The following is a 26,488-nucleotide window of genomic DNA, read 5'->3' on the forward strand; positions in this document are numbered from 1 at the left end:
GAACAGCCATAGAAAACAGTTAGGAATTTGGTCCCCTTCTTTATAAAAAATACTTGACGAGGAGAGCGAGACAGATAAAGTATACATATAGATGGGCATGTAGACGTTTCAGTGGAATTAGCTCTGATATACCAAAATATTGCACAAGTCTACAAAGGTGATGGTGAAAATGATAGCGATAACAACCCCTTTCAATCCATCACTCTCTCCTCCTTCCATATCCTGTCTGTCGTCAACATCCATCTTACCTTCCTCATAGGTTCCCTTGGTGCCCCTCTACGTGGCCTTCATTCGTTGCTCTCTCTTTCTCTCACAGACATTTATTGAAGGAGGGAGTGTGCTAAAGGTCCAGTGGTGGTGAGTCCAGACCAAAGCAGAGCGGATGGAGGTGAGAACAGTCGGGCTAATCCTGGGCTCGCTCCCATGGACACGAACACAGGAAGCTCTCGGTTTACCTGAGCTGGTACACACTTTGACCACATAGTGTGCCCTGTTACACACTGATACTGTGTTAAGAGTTAGACACACATACCACAATCCACTGACACACTGTTAAACTACAGCAATCATGCAAACATACAGTACCCGTCAAAAGTTTGGACACACCTACTCATTCAATAATTTTTCTTCATTTTTACTATTTTCTACATTGTAGAATAATAGTGAAGACATGATAATTATGAAATAAAACACATGGAATCATGTACTAACCAAAAAAGTGTTAAATCAAAATATATTTTATATTTGAGATTCTTCAAAGTAGCCACCCTTTTCCTTGATAACAGCTTTGCACACTATTGGCATTCTCTCAACCAGCTTCATGAGGTAGTCACCTGGAATGCATTTCAATGAACAGGTGTGCCTTGTTAAAAGTTAATTTGTGGAATTTCTTTCCTTAATGCATTTGAGCCAATCAGTTGTGTTGTGACAAGGCAGGGGTGGTATACAGACCATGTCCATATTATGGCAAGAACAGCTCAAATAAGCAAAGAGAAACGACAGTCTATCATTACTTTAAGACATGAAGGTCAGTCAATCTGGAAAATGTCAAGAACTTTGAAAGTTTCTCCAAGTGCATTCACAAAAACCATCAAGCGCTATGATGAAACTGGCTCTCATGAGGACCGCTACAGGAAAGGAAGACCCAGAGTTGCCTATGCTGTAATGGATAAGTTCATTAGAGTTAACTGCACCTCAGATGGCAACCCAAATAAATGCCTCACAGAGTACAAGTAACAGACACATCTCAACATCAACTGTTCAGAGGAGACTGCATCAGGCCTTCATGATCAAATTGCTGCAAAGAAACCACTACTAAAGAACACCAATTAGTAGAAGAGACTTGCTTGGGCCAAGAAACACAAGCAATGGACATTAGACCGGTGGAAATCTGTCCTTTGGTCTGATAAGTCCAAATTTGAGATTTTTTGGTTCCAACCGCCGTGTCTTTGTGAGACGCAGAGTAAGTGAACGGATGATCTCCGCATGTGTGGTTCCCACCGTGAAGCATGGAGAAGGAGGTATGATGGTGTGGGAGTGCTTTGCTGGTGACACTGTCAGTGATTTATTTAGAATTCAAGGCACACTTAACCAGCATGGCTTCCACAGCATTCTGCAGCAATACGCCATCCCATCTGGTTTGCGCTTAGTGGGACTATCATTTGTTTTTCAACAGGACATTGACCCAAAACACACCTCCAGGCTGTGTAAGGGCTATTTGACCAATAAGGAGAGTGATGGAGTGTTGGATCAGATCACCTGACCTCAACCTAATTGAGATGGTTTGGTAGCAGTTGTACTGCAGAGTGAAGGAAAAACAGCCAACAAGTGCTCAGCATATGTGGGAACTCCTTCAAGACTGTTGGAAAAGCATTCCTCATAAAGCTGGTTGAGAGAATGCCAAGAGTGTGCAAAACTGTCATCAAGAAAAAGGATGGCTACTTTGAAGGAAATATATATATTTTGATTTGTTTAACACTTTTTTAGTTACTACATGATCCCATATGTGTTATTACATAGTTTGTATGTCTTCACTATTATTCAACAATGTAGAAAATAGTAAAAATAAAGAAAAACCGTTCATAGAGTAGGTGTGTCCAAACTTTTAACTGGTACTGTACACTGACACGAACTGTGACGACAAAGTGTACAAAGTGTGCCGCATTACACACTGTTTTACTGAAGACACGCAGACTGTACACACACATACACACACTCCTTTATCCTCTTCCCACTCAATCCATCTCTGTCTGATGTAATTGGTCAAGGTAAGAAGATCCCCCCCAGCGAGAAAAAATGAAGGGCTAAGTAATAGATGGACACACTCACAGGCATGTTGTTGTTTTCATATTTCCTCAAAGCTTAGGCTACCATGACTCATCAAAGGACGTGTCCTTTCCACTGTAGTCTGAACTGGTCCCACCCAACGCACACATACACTTTCCAATATATAACACCAACAGAAAACACACACGCACAGACACTCAAAATTCACACACACACACACACACACACACACACACACACACACACACACACACACACACACACACACACACACACACACTTCTCTCTCTCTGAGATGGATATTCACGCATAGACATTGCAAATATTCAATGACCTTTCTGCTGACCTTTGCATTCTATGTTGACAGCAAACGTCAACTGGTAATAGCTAAAGTGACACTGGTTTGTTTTCAGATCTTTGACTACTTCAGTGGAAATCCCTCCCCGTTTATGATCAAATGGAATTGACGGCGGTAAGCGGGAAGGTAAAGGGGGAGTGGAAGGAGTGGAAAAAAGATGGGCGGTGGCAGCTGAGAAAGAGATCAAACATTATATTTTCATAAACAAGTCTGTGGAAATCATTGGAGGCTGCTGAGGGAAGGACGGCTTATAATAATGGCTGGAACGGAGCGAATGGAATGGGAAGGGAAAAGGGGGTACCTAGTCAGTTGTCCAACTGAATGTGTTCAACTGAAATGTGTCTTCCGCATTTAACCCAACCCCTCTGAATCAGAGAGGTGACGGCATCAAACCATGTGTTTAAAGTATTTGATACCATTCAACTCATCCTCCCCAATTAAGGTGCCACAAACCTTCTGTGGTGGAAATAGAAAAAGAGAGGGAGAGACTGAGAACAGAGATAGAGAGTAAAGAAGGGGGGATAGTTCTGTGAGATCACTGAAAAGAAAGACGAGGTCTGCCATTTCATGACTGGCAGTTCAGACCTAATTCCTCCATTACCAACTTTTATTCCAAAACAACAAGTTGGTTCCATGAGAAAGGTAAAACAGAGATGGTCAGCTGGAGGGAAGGCATGGGGTGTGTAAGAGGGATAGATGGTGTGTTTAAACCACAAGAGGTTGATGGTACCTTAATTGACCATGTTGTTGTCATGTTGTGCTGCTACCATGCTGTGTTGTCATGTGTCGCTGCCTTGCTATGTTATTGTCTTAGGTCTCTCTTTATGTAGCGTTGTCTATCTTGTTGTGATGTGTGTTTTGTCCTATATTTTTATTTTATGTATATTTTTAATCCCAGCCCCCACCCCGTAGGAGGCCTTTTGCATTTTGGTAGGCCTTCATTGTAAATAAGAATTTGTTCTTAACTGATTTGCCTAGTTAAATAAAGGTTAAATAAATACAAAAATACAAACAATCGGGGAGGACCGGCTTGTGGTAATTGTTGGAGGAATTGGTGGAACGGTATCAAACACATAACCATATGCCATTCAATTTGCTCCATTCCAGACATTATTATGAGCTGTCCTCCCCTCAGCAGCCTCCACTGGTTTACATATGCGAGGCGAAGGGGGAAGATTAGAAGAGAAGGGGGACAGGTGTGGAGTGTTCGTTAAAGTCAGGAGGGAGCTCTTGCTTGTCACACCTGTTGAGGTGCATTCTGTTACACAAACACACACAGATATTTTTGTGCACTAAAACTGTATGTATATGGCCTGTGATCGCTTAAATCACATCAGCATTGGGTGTGTGTCTCAATGCTGGCACATGGGAAGGGGCAGGGTGACTGGGAGCGAGAGAAAGAACACAGCCTGTTCCAAAACAAGTGAAGAGAGAGGTTATGGGAGAGGGAGAGAGAAAGAGGAAAGAGAGAGAGAGGAATTTAAGTCCCACAGTTATTTTTAAACCTAGAACAGGAACTCTTCTGTTGACTTCCACACTGGTAGAAGAGTAGAGCAGCACGGAGGAGACGGAGAGGGCAGAAACACACACACACCTTCGTGCACCTGCACATGTGCACGCCTCTACTGCTACACACTATCAGGTTTAGCTCCCTCCATGAATTTACATCCTTATGCAGGTACACTTTACTACACTACAGTATGTGTGCATGCACATATTCACACTCACTCTTAAACACATCGCACATTAGTATTATACTGTACATGTAAATATGCTTTCCTATATATCAACAGTCTGTGTACACTTTCACTCTTCACACGAAACATAGACCAAGTAGTCATTCATTGCAATCAAACAAAGCCCTTTTCAAATAGCTATGCATTTGAAATCAAACAATCTCCTAATTGATGATAATTTAAGATGTATAGAGGGAAAATAAAGAGCAGACAGAGGTCTAAATTAGAGAGCTTGCGTCTGGACAGAGAGAGAAAGGCTCGGAGTCTGTATACAGCACAGATGAAAGAGCAGAAACAGTGAAAATGAAGAGACTGAGAAAAAGCGGACTTGGACTTTGGTTTCTGTTTCACTTTAATTTAAATAAGTACAAGGCCATTTACTGTACTTGCCCTGTTGGGAACAATTTAAGCTAACAACAGCCATTTTACTGTGCCATGTACTATATGTGTCACCAGGCCATTATGAGTAAGGACATTGGGGTTTGGCGAGGACGAGGCTTGGATAAAACCCAGATAGCACCCTGTGAACAAAGAGTATACACTTTCTCATTCATTATTCCTTTGTTTGGGGGTGACATAAAATCTCAGCCTCACCAATGGTTGTACTGGGCCCACTGTCCTGTCTGTCCTGTGGAGTGAATGGACAAGGAGGGAGAAGGAATGAGAGGAAACAAGCTAGACCAGTTAGCAGTCCAAAAAAGAGGTTGCTGCTACATGTGACACGGGGCCTTATAACAGCTACGTCAATGGTTACCATTAGCCTAGCGCTTGGGTCAGCTTGGTGACGAATAAGGTCAGGAGTGGCACGCACTGTGGGCTCAAGGAACGCAATAAGGTCAAAGGGCATCGGAAACTGGGTCACCTGTGCCTGTTGATCAGTCATAATGAAGCTTACTGACTCTGCCCACCCCCCTGCCACCCAGCCTTGGTCACACCCTCTCTTTTGGCCAACTACCCCCCCCCCCCCCCCCCCCTCCCCGCCTCACCTCTAAGATGTCACAGAAAGCATCCTTGTTCTCGACCTCGCCCCCTGTCTGCTGGGACCCCTCAAAAATCCCAGATATCCCTGCAATTTCCGGTGCAATGTTAGTTTGGCGCCTAATGGGAGGGGCGGGTTGAAAAAAAAGAGCCTGACTCACAAACATTTTGGGCTGTGTTTGAGGGTAAACACATAAACGGCAGGCTGTGCGAGGCGGGCAGTGAGGAGGACTGAGACGCCGGTGTTCTGGCCCTGACACGCAGCTCCCACCACAGGCTGCACACAGAGCACAGCACTGTTCAGGCCCCAACCGACACCTCAAAAACAACATGGGCCTCCTCTCTGATCAGAGGAGGGGGCTCTCTGCGGGGGATATCTGGACACGGTCTATAGACGGACAAGGCAGGTCACACCATTACTGAAACGCTGAGGTTGGTTCACTTGTTGATGTTAATCCTGAGAAACAACAATGCCCTGGATCTTTCAAACTATACATGCTACATTTAATGCAATTGAAATGTGACAGGGCAGCATATCCTTAGAAACTATTAATGTGATTATTTGTAAAGGATGTACAGTATAATAGGCAAGAGCAACATACATTATACCTGGATAAGACTTGTTAAGGATGTGGAGGCGTAATGCGCTATATGCAAATACATTATATAAGCTAAGTGTCAGTCAGAATATGCCAAAGTAACAAGACAGAAAACCGCATAAAGCATAAACACAAATGGGCCTCTTGAGATGAGAGACCCTTTCCTTTGCTGGACAATATCACTTCCTCCTGAAGGGCAGAGGGTGGAGGAGGGGTACAGGCAAGGGGTGGAAGGGGGCGTGTGGGGAGGTGCATGGCGAGGGTGGCGGGGAGTTTTCGGGAAGCAGCAGGGGTACATGCAGGAGGAAGTCAGACTGACAGATAGGCGGGAGGAAGTGGGGGCGTCTGTCTCTCCTGTGGTTGGCTGCTGGATGTGAATACCCCTCTCTGTGTCCAGCCATCCTCTCTCTGAACCCACTCTGCTGCTGTTTACTTCTGTTGGTGGAAGTGGCCTCCTCCTCTCGATCTCCAATCCCCAGACTCTGTAACCACTGGCACAGTCCACCATCTCCCTCTGTCTCTGGGGTGAAGGACGGGACATATCTGTCATTGGCATGGTCCTCTCCTTTACAGTCCAGCCTCCTCCTCTTTACCTTCTGCTTCTCTTTCACTCCTCCCTCTCCAGTCCCAAGATCATCTCGCATTTTAAGAGGAGACACTGCTCTGCCCCATCTTGCCCTGCCTTTGATATGGGTCCTTAAGGGTGGGGAATCCTGAGAAAAAGGCTGTCCGCCCTGCTGTCTGCTTTCAGCACCGACTATGAATGAGAGTGTATCTGTGAGAGGTCCTGTTGGTGGTTCTAATACAGTGAGCCCATGTGCACTCATGAGTCTCTTGGGCTGTGTTTGTGTCTCTGAGTCTGTGTTTATGTGAACGTCCTTCTCTGACACTACGTCATTGTGAGTCAGTTGATGTGGGAGTGTGTTGATGTGGGTGCCTGACAGTAAATCTTGGAGGGTGTGTGTTCCTGAAACCGCGCCGGCGTGTGTATTCGCAGGCAGCACCGCTCTGGATCTGCGGAATATGGAGCGGAGACGTCGGTGGGGCGGTAGGCTGGCCGACAGCCCGATGCTGCGGAACAAAGGTGGGGGGCGGAGGGTGATAGAGGGTCTCATCTCTTCACCAGTCCTCTGGAGCATTACATCTGCTCCTCTCTCCTCCTCCCCCTCTTTGAGGTGCCTCCAGAAGTCATCAGATCTGTCCCCACGTTCAAACTGCCAGTGTCGGGAAGGCTGGGACATTCTACCTTGTTACAGGTGGAGGTAGATGGGAGACTGTGTTTAACGGTATTGGATGGGGTAAAACATTTCACTTGGTAAGATGACCACCTCTGGTTGATATGCTCAGGGAAGACCTCTTGACTTTTCCTAAATGTAGTTAGTTTTTAAAAAATCCTGAAGTCACTTCACCAATGTCCGGATAGGTCAAAACATCTCGTTCAACAAGGCACCCTATAAGTAGGCAGTGGATACAAATGTACAGAATTAACACAGAGCACCGGAGGTTGGTGGCACCTTAATTGGGGAGGATGGGCTCATGGTAATGGTTGGAGGGGAATTAGTGGAATAGTATCAAATATATCAAACACGTGGTTTCCATTTGCTCCGTTCCAGCCATTATTATGAGCCGTCCTCCCCTCAGCAGCCTCCACTGACACAGAGTTATTCAGAGTTAAGTCATCAAAGCTATTGCACTACATCCAGAGAAAACAGTCCGTGTCCAAGAAATCACTGTGACATAATACAGCAGTGGTGAAACAGAGGAGGCTGGTGGTAGGAGCTATAGGAGGACATGCTCGTTGTAATGGCTGGAATGGAATAAATGGGACGGTATCAAACATATCAAACATATGGAAAGCACAGGTATGACTCCGTTCTATTAATTCCATTCCAGCCATTACAATGAGCCTGTCCTCCGATAACTCCTCCCACCAGCCTCCACTGCTGTGAAAAGACAGAATAATAAACACAGAGAGGAAAGGACAGTCAAAGTGAAAACATTGAGTGCAGTGCAATGATTATGTGTACAAAAGATAATTCATGGTAAGAAGTACTACAGGTCTACAAAGAATAAGTGCAAGCCACTCACAGGGTCAGGTGTATTCTCTCTGCCTTCTCAGTTCTCAACTTCAGGAATGAGCTGGCTTTGATTGAATATCCATTCATTGTTAATGCAGCAGTCTGGTCCTTCTGTCCACATCATCATCAGCAGCAGCAGCAGCAGCAATGCCTTGCCCCCATTTCTGAATCCATTGTCTGTCTGTCTGTCTGTCTGTCTGTCTGCTGTCTACTCTCCTCTACTCTACTCTCCTTATCTAGTCTCAGTCTCCTCTGCACATCACACACCCACATCTCTCTACCTTTCATCCGGTGGCCATCTGACATGAAAGGTGGTCGAGACAGCCTCACTTCTCACTTTCATTTTAGTCTCCCCATCAATTATGAATGAATGGTTCTCTGAAGAGAAAGGGCCAGCATGCTACCCATATTGATAATTTCGCTTAGGTGAATTTATAGATGCCTGAGCTCAATGCAGTGAACTTTGTAGGCAGATAGCCTATAGCGGTTTAGAGCGTTGGGGCAGTAACCGAAAGGTCGCTGGTTTGAATCCCGGAGCCGGCAAGGTGAAAAAAATCTACCGTTCTCTCCTTGAGCAAGGCAGTTAATCCCCAACAATTGCTCCCCGGGCACCGATGACGTAGACGTCGATTAAGGCAGCCGCCAGTACCTCTTTGATTCAGAGGCGTTAAATGCGGAATGCATTCAGTTGTGCAACTGACTAGGTATCCCCATTCTCTTTCCATCTGTTACATCTTCAAGATTGAAAGCAGCTCCTTATGGTAATTTTGTATGGGTATCCGCAATATTTTGCGCTGTATGATTAATTGACAACGGTAGACAATAATATCTCCTTCTGTGTCAGATTCCGTGTGGTGAGGTCTCCACGATTTGCAAAACCACCTCACCTACTCTATCTCGAGAACTCTTACCTCGAGGTCTTCCCATTGTTTTGCAAGAGAACCTTTCATAACCCTTCAAGTGCACTGGCGCCACTGTAGTTCTGAATTTTAACTCGTGGCGGCGCTACTCGCTCAAATTTAAACATGAGACCCACAAATAATCTGTGCGTCCTCTTATCTGAACTGTAAACGGAAGTACTTCATACAGTACGATAGTGTACAGAACGGTAAGTGTTTTGTGTTATTTGTCTGTGTCACTACAATGATATTCTGGGTGACATTGGCACGTAATGGCAGTAGTTTTGCTCCGGTTTGTGGATGTGGGCGTTTTATAATGGGAGGACACAGGCGCGTGGAAAGAGAGAAGGAAGACGCAGGCAAAGTCACACGGAGGTTATTCGAAGAAAAATCTAAGCCTATTTCGTAAATACTCACACAGTGGTTGCGAAACACGACGCCGTTTTATTGGATGGTCAAGCCACTAGAAAAAGAACTATCTAAAAACTCTGGTGGTTTATTGCCGTATCAGCAGTTGTCAGTGAAGTTAGCTAACGTTAGCTAGCTAGGGAATCTGTTTGAATCTAGTTCCCTGCTGTTTATGTTATGCATAATAGCCACAAAGCCAGCCATCTCTCACACACCTACATGTTACTGTATGGTGGTAAACAAGAATGTCTTGCATAGGTGTCCTTCCTCCCCCTGATGTCACTGTCCAACCATAGTAGCTCTGCCTGAGTAGCGGCCCTGTTTTGATTATGGTGCCATGAAATTACATTTATCAGTCTTCTGTTCTCTTCCCCCATTTATGTCTCTTTTCAGATGGCTCACCGGCTGTTAGTCCGTAGAATTTGGACCCTCTCAGTAAAAGACCTTCGCTGTCTCCCGGCCTCCACCTCCTCCTTCTCTACCTCCATGCGTTCCTCCACTACCCCTCTATCCTTCATTTCCCCCAAACGCACTCTGCCCCGCTCCCTGCCCCACACTTCCCGCAGAGAGGTCTCCTTCAATGTGCAGGACCATGAGGACTTCACAGAGAGAGTCATCAACAGTGACCTGCCTGTGCTTATTGACTTCCATGCCCAGTGAGTAGCTAATAGATTCATTCATGAAGATGTTTCATGGACCCCCAGAGGGGATATTAGGCTCCACTTACAGCATTTACAAACTACCCTCTAATGAGAAAGCAAAGCCCCTAGGAGACAATACATGGAGAAGCATCTATGTCTGCCTGTTGAAATTAGACTACTGAGATGACAGCAGGAAACAACTTTTATAGCAGGTATCAAATTATGGTTTACAACCATGCTTGTAAACCTGACCATAGCTTTTTCAACAATGCACCCAACACGTGAATGTATTTATCAATTATATTAATTGACATAATATGCTCAACAGCTTTCCTATTGTAAGACTAAAGCATAACAGTGAAAGTTGTGACTGAGTCCATATCATGTGTGATATCAACACCTTACCCATACTGTATGTGTCTGGCTGCATGGCTTGACATCTGATGGTGTTTCCATTGGAGGTAGATCATTTGAGGTTACACAACAAGAGGCAATGCCAGGACAGCCACATTGGGTTCATGCTCTTCTACAACATGTGTCAAACTCATTCACGTAGGGCAGAGTGCCTGCGGGTTTTCGCTCCTCCCTTGGACTTGATGAATGAAGGTCACTGTTTAGTAAGGAACTCCCCACACCTGGTTGTCTAGGTCTTAATTGAAAGGAGAAACCAAAACCCAGCAGACACTAGGCCCTCCATGGAATGAGTTTGACACCCCTGCTCTAGAAAATTACACACAGCCTGAATATATACATACACACACAGTGGCTTGCGAAAGTATTCATCCCCCTTGGCATTTTTCCTATTTTGTTGCCTTACAACCTGGAATTGAAATAGATTTTTTGGGTTTGTATCATTTGATTTACACAACATGCCTACCACTTTGAAGATGCAAAATATTTTTTGTGAAATAAGACAAAAAACTGAACTTGAGCATGCATAACTATTCACCCCCCCCAAAGTCAATACTTGTAGAGCCACCTTTTGCAGCAATTACAGCTGCAAGTCTCTTGGGGTATGTCTATAAGCTTGGCACATCTAGCCACTCAGATTTTTGCTCATTCTTCAATGCAAAACTGCTCCGGCTCCTTCAAGTTGGATGGGTGCCGCTGGTGTACAGCTATCTTTAAGTCATACCACAGATTCTCCATTGGATTGAGGTCTGGGCTTTGACTAGGCCATTCCAAGACATTTAAATGTTTCCCCTTAATTAAACCACAAGTGTTGCTTTAGCAGTATGCTTAGGGTAATTGTCCTGCTGGAAGGTGAACCTCCACCCCAGTCTCAAATCTCTGGAAGACAAACAGGTTTCCCTCAAGAATTTCCCTGTATTTAGCACCATCTATCATTCTTTCAATTCTGACCAGTTTCCCAGTCCCTGCGGACGGAACAACATACCCACAGGATGATGCTGCCACCACGCTTCACTGTGGGGATGATGTTCTCGGGGTGATGAGAGGTGTTGGGTTTGCGCCAAACATAGCGTTTTCCTTGATGGCCAAAAAGCTCAATTTTAGTCTCATCTAACCAGAGTACCTTCCATATATGTTTGGTGAACACAATGTGTTTGCTTATTTTTTTCTGAAGCAATGGCTTTTCTCTGGCCACTCTTCCGTAAAGCCCAGCTCTGTGGAGTGGACGGCTTAAAGTGGTCCTATGGACAGACTCCAATCTCCGCTGTGGAGCTTTGCAGACCCTTCAGGGTTATCTTAGGCCTCTTTGTTGCCTCTGATTAATGCCCTCCTTGCCTGGTCCGTGAGTTTTGGTGGGCGGCCCTCTCTTGGCAGGTTTGTTGTGGTGCCATATTCTTTCCATTTTTTAATAATGGATTTAATGGTGCTCTGTGGGAAGTTTCTGATTTTTTTTTATCACCCAACCCTGATCTGTACTTCTCCACAACTTTGTCCCTGACTTGTTTGGAGAGCTCCTTGGTCTTCATGGTGCCGCTTGCTTGGTGATGTTGCAGAACAGACAGGTGTATATATACTGAAATCATGTGACACTTAGATTGCACGCAGGTGGACTTTATTTAACTAATTATGTGACTTCTGAAGGTAATTGGTTGCACCAGATCTTATTTAGTGGCTTCATAGCAAAGGGGGTGAAAACATACAGTTAGTCAGAAGTTTACTTACACTTAGGTTGGAGTCATTCAAACTCGTTTTTCAACCACTCCACAAATTTCTTGTTAACAAACTATAGTTTTGGCAAGTCGGTTAGGACATCTACTTTGTGCATGACACAAGTTATTTTTTCAACAATTGTTTACAGACAGATTCTTTCACTTATAATTCACTGTATCACAATTCCAGTGGGTCAGAAGTTTACATACACTAAGTTGACTGTGCCTTTAAACATCTTGGAAAATTACAGAAAATGATGTAATGGCTTTAGAAGCTTCTGATAGGCTAATTGACATCATTTGAGTAAATTGGAGGTGTACCTGTGATGTATTTCAAACCCTACCTTCAAACGCAGTGCCTCTTTGCTTGACATCATTCGAAAATCAAAAGAAATCAGCCAAGACCTCGGAAAAACAATTCTAGACCTCCACAAGTCTGGTTCATCCTTGGGAGCAATTTCCAAATGCCTGAAGGTACCACGTTCATCTGTACAAACAATAGTACGCAAGTATAAATACCATGGGACCATGCAGCCGTCTTACCGCTCAGGAAGGAGACGCATTCTGTCTCCTAGAGATGAACGTACTTTGGTGCAAAAAATGCAAATCAATCCCAGATCAACAGCAAAGGACCTTGTGAAAATGCTAGAGGAAACAGGTACAAAAGTATCTATATCCACAGTAAAACAAGTCCTATATCAACATAACCTGAAAGGCCGCTCAGCAAGGAAGAAGCCACTGCTCCAAAACCGCCATAAAAAAGCCAGACTACTGTTTGCAATTGAACATGGGGCTGAAGATCCTACTTTTTTGAGAAATGTCCTCTGGTCTGATGAAACAAAAACAGAACTGTTTGGCCATAATGACCATCATAATGCTAGGAGGAAAAAGGGGGAGGCTTGCAAGCCAAAGAACACCATCTCAACCGTGAAGCACGGGGGTGGCAGCATCATGTTGTGGGGGTGCTTTGCTGAAGGAGGGACTGGTGCACTTCACAAAATAGATGGCATCATGATGAGTGGAAATTATGTGGATATATTGAAGCAACATCTCAAGACATTAGTCAGGAAATTAAAGCTTGGTCGCAAATGGGTCTTCCAAATGGACAATGACCCCAAGCATACTTCCAAAGTTGTGGAAAAATTGCTGAAGGACAACAAAATCAAGGTATTGGAGTGGCCATCACAAAGCCCTGACCTCAATCCTATAGAAAATTTGTGGGCAGAACTGAAAAAGTGTGTGCGAACGAGGAGGCCTACAAACCTGACTCAGTTACACCAGCTCTGTCAGACCCACTGGGAATGTGATGAAAGAAATAACAGCTGAAATCATTCTCAAATCAAATCAAATCAAATTTTATTAGTCACATACACATGGTTAGCAGATGTTAATGCGAGTGTAGCGAAATGCTTGTGCTTCTAGTTCCGACAATGCAGTAATAACCAACAAGTAATCTAACCTACAATTCCACAACTACTACCTTATACACACACAAGTGTAAAGGGATAAAGAATATGTACATAAAGATATATGAATGAGTGGTGGTACAGAACGGCATAGGCAAGATGCAGTAGATGGTATAGAGTACGGTATATACATATGAGATGAGTACTGTAGGGTATGTAAACATAAAGTGGCATAGTTTAAAGTGGCTAGTGGTACATGTATTACATAAAGATGGCAAGATGCAGTAGATGATATAGAGTACAGTATATACATATGAGATGGGTAATGTAGGGTATGTAAACATTATATTAAGTGGCATTGTTTAAAGTGGCAGTGGTACATTTTTACATAATTTCCATCAATTCCCATTTTTAAAGTGGCTGGAGTTGAGTCAGTATGTTGGCAGCGGCCGCTAAATGTTAGTGGTGGCTGTTTAACAGTCTGATGGCCTTGAGATAGAAGCTGATTTTCAGTCTCTCGGTCCCTGCTTTGATGCACCTGTACTGACCTCGCCTTCTGGATGATAGCGGGGTGAACAGGCAGTGGCTTGGGTGGTTGTTGTCCTTGATGATCTTTATGGCCTTCCTGTGACATCGGGTGGTGTAGGTGTCCTGGAGGGCAGGTAGTTTGCCCCCGGTGATGCGTTCTGCAGACCTCACTACCCTCTGGAGAGCCTTACGGTTGTGGGCGGAGCAGTTGCCGTACCAGGCGGTGATACAGCCCGACAGGATGCTCTCGATTGTGCATCTGTAGAAGTTTGTGAGTGCTTTTGGTGACAAGCCGAATTTCTTCAGCCTCCTGAGGTTGAAGAGGCGCTGCTGCGCCTTCTTCACGACGCTGTCTGTGTGGGTGGACCAATTCAGTTTGTCCGTGATGTGTACACCGAGGAACTTAAAACTTTCCACCTTCTCCACTACTGACCCGTCGATGTGGATAGGGGGGTGCTCCCTCTGCTGTTTCCTGAAGTCCACAATCATCTCCTTTGTTTTGTTGACGTTGAGTGTGAGGTTATTTTCCTGACACCACACTCCGAGGGCCCTCACCTCCTCCCTGTAGGCCGTCTCGTCGTTGTTGGTAATCAAGCCTACCACTGTAGTGTCATCCGCAAACTTGATGATTGAGTTGGAGGCGTGCATGGCCACGCAGTCGTGGGTGAACAGGGAGTACAGGAGAGGGCTCAGAACGCACCCTTGTGGGGCCCCAGTGTTGAGGATCAGCGGGGTGGAGATGTTGTTACCTACCCTCACCACCTGGGGGCGGCCCGTCAGGAAGTCCAGGACCCAGTTGCACAGGGCGGGGTCGAGACCCAGGGTCTCGAGCTTGATGACGAAATCATTCTCTCTACTATTATTCTGACATTTCACATTCTTAAAATAAAGTGGTGATTGTCACGAACCGGCTCAAAGCCCGTAACAAAAGGGAGACAACGTGGAGATCAGGAGTAACAAAATATATATTTATTAAATAAAGTAACTAGGTATAATATAAATGGTGTGTGTAATCAGTAATCAGTAGTGTAAGTGAGTGTTTTGCATGCATGAATGTGATAATGCAGGATGTTGAAAGATGCTAAAACAAACAACCAAAAAAACACCAAGAAACACAACCAAATCTATAAAGGTGTCTGCATGGAGAGAGTCTCCTCCATGAATGGGGAAGTGGTGCATTTATCCTATGACAGTGGGCCCAGGTGTTTCCCATGTAGCTGACGACCCTCCCAACTCCGCCCACCGGCATCCTAATAAGGAAACAAGAACAAAGAGAGAATACGGCAGACAGAGTGGGAGGGTCGTCACATGATCGTAACTGACCTAAAACAGGTAATTTTAACTAGGATTAAATGTCAGGAATTGTGAAAAACTGAGTTAAAATTTATTTGGCTAAGGTGTATGTAAACTTCCGACTTAAACTGTATGCACACACCACTTTTTATTTTTTTATAATTTTTTGAAACAAGTGATTTAAAAAAAATAAAAAAATAATAATCTTCACAAATTTCGACTTTTTTTTGTCAATTACATTAAATCCAAATAAATCTATTTAAATTACATTTTGCAATGCAAAAAATTTTGGGAAAATGCCAAGGGGGTGAATACTTTTGCAAGGCACTGTATATACAGTAAACATGATACACATGACCTTGATATGCATAGTGGTCAGTGTTGACCTTGTTTATGTTTTTGCAAACTTGTTGACATTGTCTTGCTAGGCAACAATTTAATGTTATTTTCAGGTTCTATTCTGTACTCCCAGATATATATTTTGTGGAGACTATTGATTGAAATTTCACGAATACCAGTATTATTAGTTCTAACCAGACATCCCATGTTTGTTCTATAAAGGTGGTGTGGTCCCTGCAAGATACTGGGGCCAAGATTAGAGAAAGCTGTCGCCAAACAGAAAGGCAAAGTTGCCATGGCAAAGGTCGACATAGACGATCACACAGACTTGGCCATTGAATATGGGGTAAGTGGAAGCTGTTGACATTATTGATTGATATTGCAAATGTTAGTTAGAAAATGTGACCTTCTTTCCTCCCTTCCTTGAAGTAACTCCTGATCTAAAATGATGGGATTTGTGAAAGCAGGGATTCCACTACATAGTTTACAGCAACCCCATCAGATCAGGGATTACTAGAAGGAAGGATACATTTTGTTCTGGAACAGTGCCTTTGACTGATGTCATTGTGGTTACTGACCTCTACTTCTCTCTACAGGTATCGGCGGTCCCCACGGTAATCGCCATGCGAGGAGGCGACGTCATCGACCAGTTTGTGGGAATCAAAGATGATGAGGCGCTGGACTCGTTTGTCAGCAAGCTTGTTGGACAATGAACATGTCAATCACATCCCTGTGATCCAACCCCTTATGACCCCATTGTTGTCTGAGCCTGGTCTGGTCCTCAACGCTGCACGGCCATGTTGAACCTGTTAAAACAACTAACAACCCACCCACCACCTGACCACAATCCCACCTGACCACAACCCCACCTGGCACACGCTCACACCCATCCCTAAACTCTCTGCTTTGTATTATTCTGTCTGTCTATTGTCTAGTGATGGGTGTGTGCTTGTGTACTTCAATTCCCCTCTTTATACTCATATATTGCTCCCATCTTGCAGCGGTTTCCTCCCTCCATCAACCTGTAATATAATGGCCCCAACCTGTAATATAATGGCCCCACCCTGTGGAAACTAGTAGAGCAGCCTGAGCCAGTGTGTACCAGTTTACTACAATAGATTGTTTAGGATGGGCGACTACACTGCTGTACTTTCCTGCATTGTATTGGGGACAAGTCGTTTAGTATTAAGTGGGGAGGGACGTTAACAGGAAATGTGATATTGGTGAATGAGCTGTGATGTCTCTCTTTGCAGTTCCTGCTTTAGTCCACTCGAGGGCGGCCTTCCCCTAGCATTGTAGGCACGGTCATTTTACACCATTATGCCTAATGTGAGAGTGGAATGTGTCTGACATGAGTGTGTCTGTATGGATATATCTGTGTATGACTTTCTCAGTCTTTCTCAGTCTTGGTTTTGACTGAGAAATTTGAGATAAGTGGGAAACACAAATATGGTTATATGGGTTCGATTTAGATTTTATTTCAATAAACTATGTAATATGACCAAGAGAATAAATAAAGGATATTAAAGGTTTTCTATATTTGGAGTGTGAATTGGTTTGTGGTCTGATATTACATGCGGTAAAGGACTAAATCATGAGGAAGTGGTTTCATAGTAATATTGGAGGCCTTTGACCTATATATGACTTCTTTAGCTGTAAAATAATCATCTTTATAACTTTATTTTATTTTTGGCGGTATGTAAATTATGAAGTTTACATCTAATCAGTTGTGGTAATATTTCAGCCATGTGATTCCCTTGTTAACTATGTGGGCAGTCTAGTTAGGGGAGTGGTGATGGAATGTTGACTAAGGATGATGGTGTGATGTTTGTTTGCCTGGGAGGCAGGGATGTTTTCTGTCACAGATTAATTGACATATTTCTTTCTAGTAGAATGGGTGTGATGTTCTCACCATTACGGACAAACTTCTGTATGTACCTAATGAGCTGGAATAGTCTTCTGTCTGTCTATTAAGCTACCTTGCCACATTCTTTTCCTTCTCATTTAATAATTTATTTTTATTTAACTAGGCAAGTCAGTTAAGAACAAATTCTTATGTACAATGATGGCCTATTTATCCCTCATTCAGTTTCTCCTCTTTTCCATTTCATGTCTCTCCATCCTCCTTTATTTTCAGATTGATCCTTTAATTCAGTTTCTATTTAATCAGTCTATCTCTCTCTCTTTGTTTCTCTCTGTTTCTCTCTCTCTCTTTACTAGTTTTACCCACTCTCATCAGTGTAACGGTGTGGAAGCCTGAAGCCCGCCCCCCCCCCATGACCACGGCTTCACACCAGTCCTCTCCCCTACACCTTAACTCACCAAGCTGTCTAGGTAGGCACCTGGGCTCTGACTCCCCATCTCCAGTTATCATTCTGTCTCACATGACGACACACCGGGTCATTCCCACACTGCGTGCCTCACGATCATAGCATGTTATTACAGAATCACTGCTGACATCGTCATGGCACAAGCTTCCAAGCTACTTATTTGCTACCCTTAAACAGAGTACATTTTACAGGTTCCGTCTGTAGTTTTAATAACCTTGGATTAGATCATTGTTACACAAATAACGGCCACCAAGAAATTGACTGAGTGTTGAGCTGTTCAGTTGCCAGTTATAAAGGATATAAACATCCAGGGATTTTCTAAGAGGAATTCCATAGGTATTACATAAACAGGTGTGAGTAAGCAGGTACGGTTGGAGTAGCTAATGGTCTCGATCTATAATCCAGACTGCTGTTGTACTCAATGAAAGACATTTCTGTTTGGACTCTATCACATAGTTGAAATGGCTGGAATAGTAGTTCAGCAGTACCTTAGATCATTAACAATTTTGAACCAGTCCTCCCTCTCCCTTCATGTTCTCTCTTTTCCCCCTCCCTTTCTATCTCTGTGTTCAGTGTCTTGACCACAGTGCTGATGATAGGTATAGACTTATACAGGCGTACTTGTTGATTCCCCTTCTTTAAAGGACCAGTGCAGTCAACATTATTTCCTGATAGTGGCTGGTTGAAAATACAATCTACACAGGTCCTTCTAATCAGCAGGTTTGCAATAGGTGGAAGTTTCTGACATGGTTATGCAGTAAATTAGTTAATAGACTAATAACAAAGAGTTCCAAAGAAAGTTCTAATGAACATCTATTACAGTAAGGTACTTAATTGTTACCCTGAAATTATTTGCTATTGATATAAAACGGCTGCATTGGGCCTTTAACTACTCTTTGTCTGACTTATGCTGCGTTTGTAACCAAGTGGGAAGTGAGAATTTACCACATATGTCTGGGAAAAATTCACTTTAACGCCCCTTCAACTGGTAATCACTAGTGGGAAACGCGTCTATCATCCTGAGCTCCCACATGCTGAATTCTGACAACAACTACTAAAGAAATTACCTCGTTAACAGCATTTTTGGCAGATAAATGCAATAACAAAACATTATTTCTAAAAAGCAATCTAGTAATAGGGTTTTTGAACACTATAATTTCTTTACAAGCATTATAGCTGTACTTTTAGTTTATGCAGCTTGTTGGTCATTAGCCAATCAGTGTTTCTCAACAAGTTCAAAGCACATGAATGCATCCAACTTGTATTTACGACTTCACAACTGGTAAATTCCCACCTCCCACTTGTTTATGAATGCGACATTAGTCATAGGAATGAGGTGAAGAGATGACGGAATGCTGGAAAGGTTCATGAGTAGTGTAACCCTACACCTCTTCCGCCAAAAACAATAGACCACACCTCCATCCTCGCTCCCGCTGTCTCTCTCTCTCTCTCAACCACTGTGTTACCATATAAGGCAAAAAGACTGGGGAAGCCAGTGACTGTTGAACAAATGGGCTGAGAAGGGAGAGTTGCAGAATTCCTCTGCCATCTCTCTCTGCTTTTCTCATACTCTAAAACTTGTAATGCTTGTTGTGTGATAATTTGACTGGCCCTGCCTGTGCCACATAGTCAAAATGCCTTTGGAATGTGTGATGCTGTAACAACAGCCATACCTGGCACAGTCCAAGAGTATTCTGTATTTATAGTAAATACTTAGCTCTATTTATATTTCAAGCACATATCACCCTCCAGCTTGTTGAATGTCCATTCTGTTCCAGACAAATGTAAATTTACCATACACAAAGCAGACACTGTTTCTTGCTCCCATCTTTTCCTCATCATGTACATTTATTTTATATTTAACTAGGCAAGTCAGTTAAGAACATATTCTTATTTTCAATGATGGCCTAGGAACAGTTGGTCAACTGCCTTGTTCAGGGGCAGAACAACAGCTTTTTACCTTGTCAGCTCGGGGATTCGATCTAGCAACTTTTTGGTTACTGGCCCAACGCTCTAACCACTAGGCTACCTGCCGCCCCAATGAGCAATGTATACTTTTTATACATACAGTATACATGATCTGAACTTATATTTTGGCTATGAGAGTTGATTACTGCTGAGTGGGAAAGAGAATATGAAAGAAAAGAAGGAGCCCCCCTTTTCCCTTTTCTCTACATTCCAGAATTTTGTGAGTCAACATGGGTCTGTCTTATCACCCCTTCCTGTGTACTGATTACTGGGGGAGGGAAGACGCTAGGGATGCAGAAAAGGACAAAATAAGGAATAAATTGCCATGTGTTCTACTACTATAATTTCATGACAGCATATTTGGCATACTGGAGCTGTTTTTAATTACTTTGCGGTTGTGTTTGGACATTGCCCCTCAGGGGATGCTCTATGCCATTTAAGGACACACAAAATATTTTCACACAGCCATACTCTGTCATGTCAAGACCAGCTGGCTAAATTTAAGTGAGTTGCGTAAATAGTCTTGACAGGGGGTTTGACATTATTGGTGAATGGTGTAAAACAACAGCAAGGTGCTGGATGCTGACAATGTGTTTCTACAGATAGCCGTTAGGCTCATATTTAAGCTTGTTGTATGCTTAATATGTGTCACACTATGTTTAGACATTAACAGGATACAGCACTCCAATCACTTACAGGTCTGACACATGCAGGCTGGCCCATACACATTACTCTCACATATGAATGCACACACGTGAATTCACAGAAGCTATTGGTGTGTAAAAGAGCTCAATGAACTCATACCAGCCTGTTCACATTGTGCGAGTCAAGGTCAGTGAGGTCAGGAGTGTGTCTCCATATTTGGTTATCTACTCTTAGTTATAGGCTTTTCTTCTGTTTTAATCCCTCGTTGCTGCCGTCTGGGCCCAAATCAGTTTGTTGTGTCCTGTCACTCCTGTTGTGACAATGATTGAGCAGAATATGATGTACAACTCAGATTAGGTCTGGATGGGCGGCTGCACATATCTTTCCCAAATCCCTTCCTTTCTGCTCCCTCGGCATCTGGTTCTGCTCAAAGGTGACCCTTGACCCCCGGGCTAAATTCTTTGTATTTCCCAACCAGGCCTGACTGAGCGATGTATTGATTTTTCCAACTATATGGCATGTTCATCAGGGTTGTCGTGTGCTATATGTGATGCACAGTTGCTAAATATGCAGGAACGAACACAGACACATTCCACACCTGCTGACACATTGAACAGTATAATGTTGAACATTGAACATATTTCTCTGCTTGTTAACAGACATTATACCTTTATTGGCTCATACTTTTACTTAGTTCTAGGCTATAACTAGGGTCCTGAGTTTTTGCTAATCATATTGTGTGGTCTGGAAAATCTCCTTTCCCTAATAATCGTTATGTCATCCTATGGTTATGATAAAGCTGTTTACCCAGACTGCCTCTGTTAAGTGCACATGAGATATAGGTTGTGTATGTCAATATGTTGATGTCACCTGTGTCGAGGATGTTTTTACCAATGTTGGTTGTGTTAACCCTTGTTTATCCGATGAGGTCACAACATCATCTGTTTCACGTTCAGGTCCTTTTGAACGCATAGAGAGCCGGCGTCACCCCTAGGAGAGAGTGAAGATGAGAACGAGTGAGGTCAGGAGTGCAAAGTATTAAATTACCTCATTCTTCCTCTTTCATCTTTATTCTCCTTGTTCCACCATACTCATTTTCACCTGGGCATTTCTTCAATGTATTTCCTTTGCCACGTTTCCTTTTTCCTTTGCAAAGGGTATTGTCTCCCTGCTGTTAGTGGCCTGTATACTGGTCCAATGCCTTTGTTCTGTCAGACCTTCTCCAGATCTCAGGGGAACACAATGGAATGAGCAGGTAGACGTGGTACTGAACCACTCTGTATGTACTTATGCTCTCTACCCTCTTAGCATCCATCAGCTCATATCATCCCCTGTTTCTTTTTCATCCTTTCATAGTCTCATTCTTTACTTCTGCTACTCTACCCCCAATTCCAGCCCTTCCCCCATCACTTAACCATGAAGTTGATATTGTTGTCTTATGTTTTCCAGTATTGTTATTTTAAGGTTCCTTTCCAGGCAAACTTTTCCAGAGATCTGGATGTGCTGAGGCTGTGCAGCCTTAGTACACATACACACACACATACATACACACATACATACATACACACACACACACACACACACACACACACACACACACACACACACACACACACACACACACACACACACACACACACACACACACACACACACACACACACACACACACATACATACACACACACAGAGCAGTGCTCTACTTGGGAGTGAATCTGGTTCTCTCCACTTTTTCAGCCTGCTGTCCATAGTACATCTCTTGGCTTCCAGTGGGGGCTAAGCTTGCCCTTCTCACTACAGCCATAGTTTTAGCAATCTCAGCTACTGTATCTAGAGTCCTCTCAGTAAGCAAAATTACAATGAAAATAAGTATTTTCCAGACGTTGACATCACATTCATTTCAGGTGCTGAATGGAAGGTTAGAAGACGTATATTCCAGATGTCAAAAAGAAACATTTTCCGGACGTTGAAATCAGGTGCATCTTAGGTGTTGAATGAAAGTAAAAAATGTGACTTTTCCAGTACATGTTTTCCAAAATGTGAAAACATGTCATTTACAGACATTGAAAATACTTATTTTTTGATCATTGATTCTATGGCCAGATTTAAACTGCTATAGATTCTATATAAATATAAATAAAACACATTCATTTTTCACACCTCTAAATGTGAGCAAAGTGAAGATTGCAACTAAATATTATTATTTTGCTCCCATCTATCACATGCACTTATGTTAGCGTTTTCAAAAGCTTTAAAACTGACACCATGACATGCTGACCACACCGCTCACGTCACGTGCGCGAGCGTTGCAAAATAAATGACACATACATGTTATTCAATCATTGCACCCACACTGCTCGCGGAGCGTCTGCGTAGCCAGGCACTAAAATAGAAATTGGTTCTATTTGTGACGCTCCACGTGCTGCAAGTCCGGCCTGTCCCATCTCCACATGGGTTTTTAGCATATACCCATGTGCCATCTCCTCGTTGTTTTTCAGAAGCATATACCCACGTGGGTGATTGAAAGATTAACTGATGTCCGCAGTCCAGTCAGTTGTAGTAATGCACTGTAAATTTGGTTGCCAACCATCATATAAAGTCCAAAGAAGAAAAATAAGCCTGAAGGAAGGAGGAGAGATGATGAGATACAAATTCGGTTTACCGTTTTATCTGTGGATTAATAGTCGGAGTAGTGGATCTTGTGCATTTCAGGTAAAATAACAACCCAATGTTTATATCCCATGACAAATTAGCTAGCAACAGCAAGCTAGCTAGCTAAATTGCCATAAATGTTTAATCAAATCAAATTTTATTGGTCACATACACATGTATGGCAGATGTTATTGTGAGTGTAGCAAAATGCTTATGCTTTTAGATCCAACAGTGCAGCAGTATCTAACAGGCAATATCTAACAATTCCACAACAAAACCTAATGCTTTTTGACCTGTCCACAAATTAATATAATTGGTTCAGAGTTTGTTTTGATATTTCAACCTGCAAGTCCTGATCGCTTCGGGTGTTGGTGAACAAAGTCAACATGCACGCAGTTTGTTCAACTACAATAATAATAATAATAATAATAATATTCTGTGTAAAAGTTAGAGATTTTTTTTCTTGCTATGACTGTGATATGTTGTTGTTTATCTACCTTAGTTGAATGCACTGACTTTAAGTCACTCTGGATAAGAGCGTCTGCTGAATGACTAAAATGTAAATGTAACAACACACTTGCAACGCATGCTGGGTATTATTCTAATGAGCTCCGCCCCCAAGCAAGTACAAATGTGGTCGGTGTGGATCAGATCCAAATCTGAACGAATCACAGACGTCTAGGTTATGTTTCACAGGTTTGAACATCACAGTACTGTATGGCAAAGTTTAGTACAGTAGAACACAGAAGAGTACAGTACAGTACAATACAGTACTGTATGGTACAGGACAGTAGAGTTTTATTCAGTAGAGTTTAATTCATTAGAGTAGAGTACAGTAGAGTGCAGTAGAGTACAGTATAGTTTAATTCAGTAGAGTACAGTAGAGTTTAATTTAGTACAGTAGAGTATAGTACAGTAGCATAAACTACAGTACAGTATAGTTTAATTCAGTAGAGTACAGTACTATACAGTAGAGTTTAATTCAGTAGAGTACAGTATAGTTTAATTCAGTAGAGTACAGTACTGTTTCGTTCAGTAGAGTAGAGTCCATTAGAGTAAAGAAGGGTAAAATACAGTACACTATACTTTACTTGTCTTTACTGTATTGTGTACTGTAATATACTTTACACTGCTGTGCTCTACTGTACTGTGCTGTGCTGTCCAAACTTGTGAAACATAGATGCCGATGATTGGTTCAGATTCGGGTCTGGTACGGGACGGACCAAATCTGAACCAAGTATAGACAATCTGAACATCTATGTTTGGGCCAAATATAGGCCGGTCGGGACCGGACGTCCGTGGACGTTCAAATGAAGGCCGGCCTAGGTCAAATCTGAACCAAACTTAGACGTCTATGTTTGGCCCAAATCAAGGCCTGTACGGACGTCTGTGGACGTTGAAATCAAGGACCATGAACCAAATATACACTGAGTGTACAGTGGGGAGAACAAGTATTTGATACACTGCCGATTTTGCAGGTTTTCCTACTTACAAAGCATGTAGAGGTCTGTCATTTTTATCATAGGTACACTTCAACTGTGAGAGACGGAATCTAAAACAAAAATCCAGAAAATCACATTGTATGATTTTTAAGTAAATAATTAGCATTTTATTGCATGACATAAGTATTTGATACATCAGAAAAGCAGAACTTAATATTTAGTACAGAAACCTTTGTTTGCAATTACAGAGATCATACGTTTCCTGTAGTTCTTGACCAGGTTTGCACACACTGCAGCAGGGATTTTGGCCCACTCCTCCATACAGACCTTCTCCAGATCCTTCAGGTTTCGGGGCTGTCGCTGGGCAATACGGACTTTCAGCTCCCTCCAAAGATTTTCTATTGGGTTCAGGTCTGGAGACTGGCTAGGCCACTCCGGGACCTTGAGATGCTTCTTACGGAGCCACTCCTTAGTTGCCCTGGCTGTGTGTTGCGGGTCGTTGTCATGCTGGAAGACCCAGCCACGACCCATCTTCAATGCTCTTACTGAGGGAAGGAGGTTGTTGGCCAAGATCTCGCGATACATGGCCCCATCCATCCTCCCCTCAATACGGTGCAGTCGTCCTGTCCCCTTTGCAGAAAAGCATCCCCAAAGAATGATGTTTCCACCTCCATGCTTCACGATTGGGATGGTGTTCTTGGGGCTGTACTCATCCTTCTTCTTCCTCCAAACACGGCAAGTGGAGTTTAGACCAAAAAGCTCTATTTTTGTCTCATCAGACCACATGACCTTCTCCCATTCCTCCTCTGGATCATCCAGATGGTCATTGGCAAACTTCAGACGGGCCTGGACATGCGCTGGCTTGAGCAGGGGGACCTTGCGTGCGCTGCAGTATTTTAATCCATGACGGCGTAATGTGTTACTAATGGTTTTCTTTGAGACTGTGGTCCCAGCTCTCTTCAGGTCATTGACCAGGTCCTGTCGTGTAGTTCTGGGCTGATCCCTCACCTTCCTCATGATCATTGATGCCCCACGAGGTGAGATCTTGCATGGAGCCCCAGACCGAGGGTGATTGACCGTCATCTTGAACTTCTTCCATTTTCTAATAATTGCGCCAAAAGTTGTTGCCTTCTCACCAAGCTGCTTGCCTATTGTCCTGTAGCCCATCCCAGCCTTGTGCAGGTCTACAATTTGATCCCTGATGTCCTTACACGGCTTTCTGGTCTTGGCCATTGTGGAGAGGTTGGAGTCTGTTTGATTGAGTGTGTGGACAGGTGTCTTTTATACAGGTAATGAGTTCAAAAAGGTGCAGTTAATACAGGTAATGAGTGGAGAACAGGAGGGCTTCTTAAAGTAAAACTAACAGGTCTGTGAGAGCCGGAATTCTTACTGGTTGGTAGGTGATCAAATACTTATGTCATGCAATAAAATGCAAATTAATTACTTAAAAATCATACAATGTGATTTTCTGGATTTTTGTTTTAGATTCCGCCTCTCACAGTTGAAGTGTACCTATGATAAAAATTACAGACCTCTACATGCTTTGTAAGTAGGAAAACCTGCAAAATCGGCAGTGTATCAAATACTTGTTCTCCCCACTGTATATGACACAGACTGACAAGGTGAATCTAGGTGAAAGCTATGATCCCTTATTGATGTCACTTGTCAAATCCACTTCAATCAGTGTAGATGAAGGGGAGGAGACAGGTTAAAGAATACTTTTTAAGCCTTGAGACAATTGAGACATGGATTGTGTATGTGTGCCATTCAGAGGGTGAATGG

General features: G+C 43.1%; 1 protein-coding gene across 4 annotated transcripts; it reads left to right on the forward strand.

The window, feature by feature from the left end:
- The first annotated feature begins 8,733 nt into the window (after positions 1-8,733).
- Positions 8,734-17,201, forward strand: LOC139564879 (thioredoxin, mitochondrial-like). Of its 4 annotated transcripts, none has more exons than XM_071384724.1 (4): positions 8,734-8,796; positions 9,736-9,998; positions 15,892-16,015; positions 16,266-17,201. In XM_071384724.1, the coding sequence occupies exons 1-4, from the start codon at positions 8,794-8,796 to the stop codon at positions 16,380-16,382; spliced, it is 507 nt and encodes a 168-aa protein (XP_071240825.1). In that variant the 5' UTR covers positions 8,734-8,793; the 3' UTR covers positions 16,383-17,201. The 4 variants fall into 4 exon arrangements, with proteins under 4 accessions (XP_071240825.1, XP_071240822.1, XP_071240821.1 ...); XM_071384721.1 differs by lacking the exon at positions 8,734-8,796 and adding an exon at positions 9,012-9,143; XM_071384720.1 differs by lacking the exon at positions 8,734-8,796 and adding an exon at positions 9,151-9,309.
- Positions 17,202-26,488: the final 9,287 nt, after the last annotated feature.

This window comes from Salvelinus alpinus, chromosome 36 (assembly GCF_045679555.1).
Source record: "Salvelinus alpinus chromosome 36, SLU_Salpinus.1, whole genome shotgun sequence".
Lineage (NCBI taxonomy): Eukaryota > Metazoa > Chordata > Actinopteri > Salmoniformes > Salmonidae > Salvelinus > Salvelinus alpinus.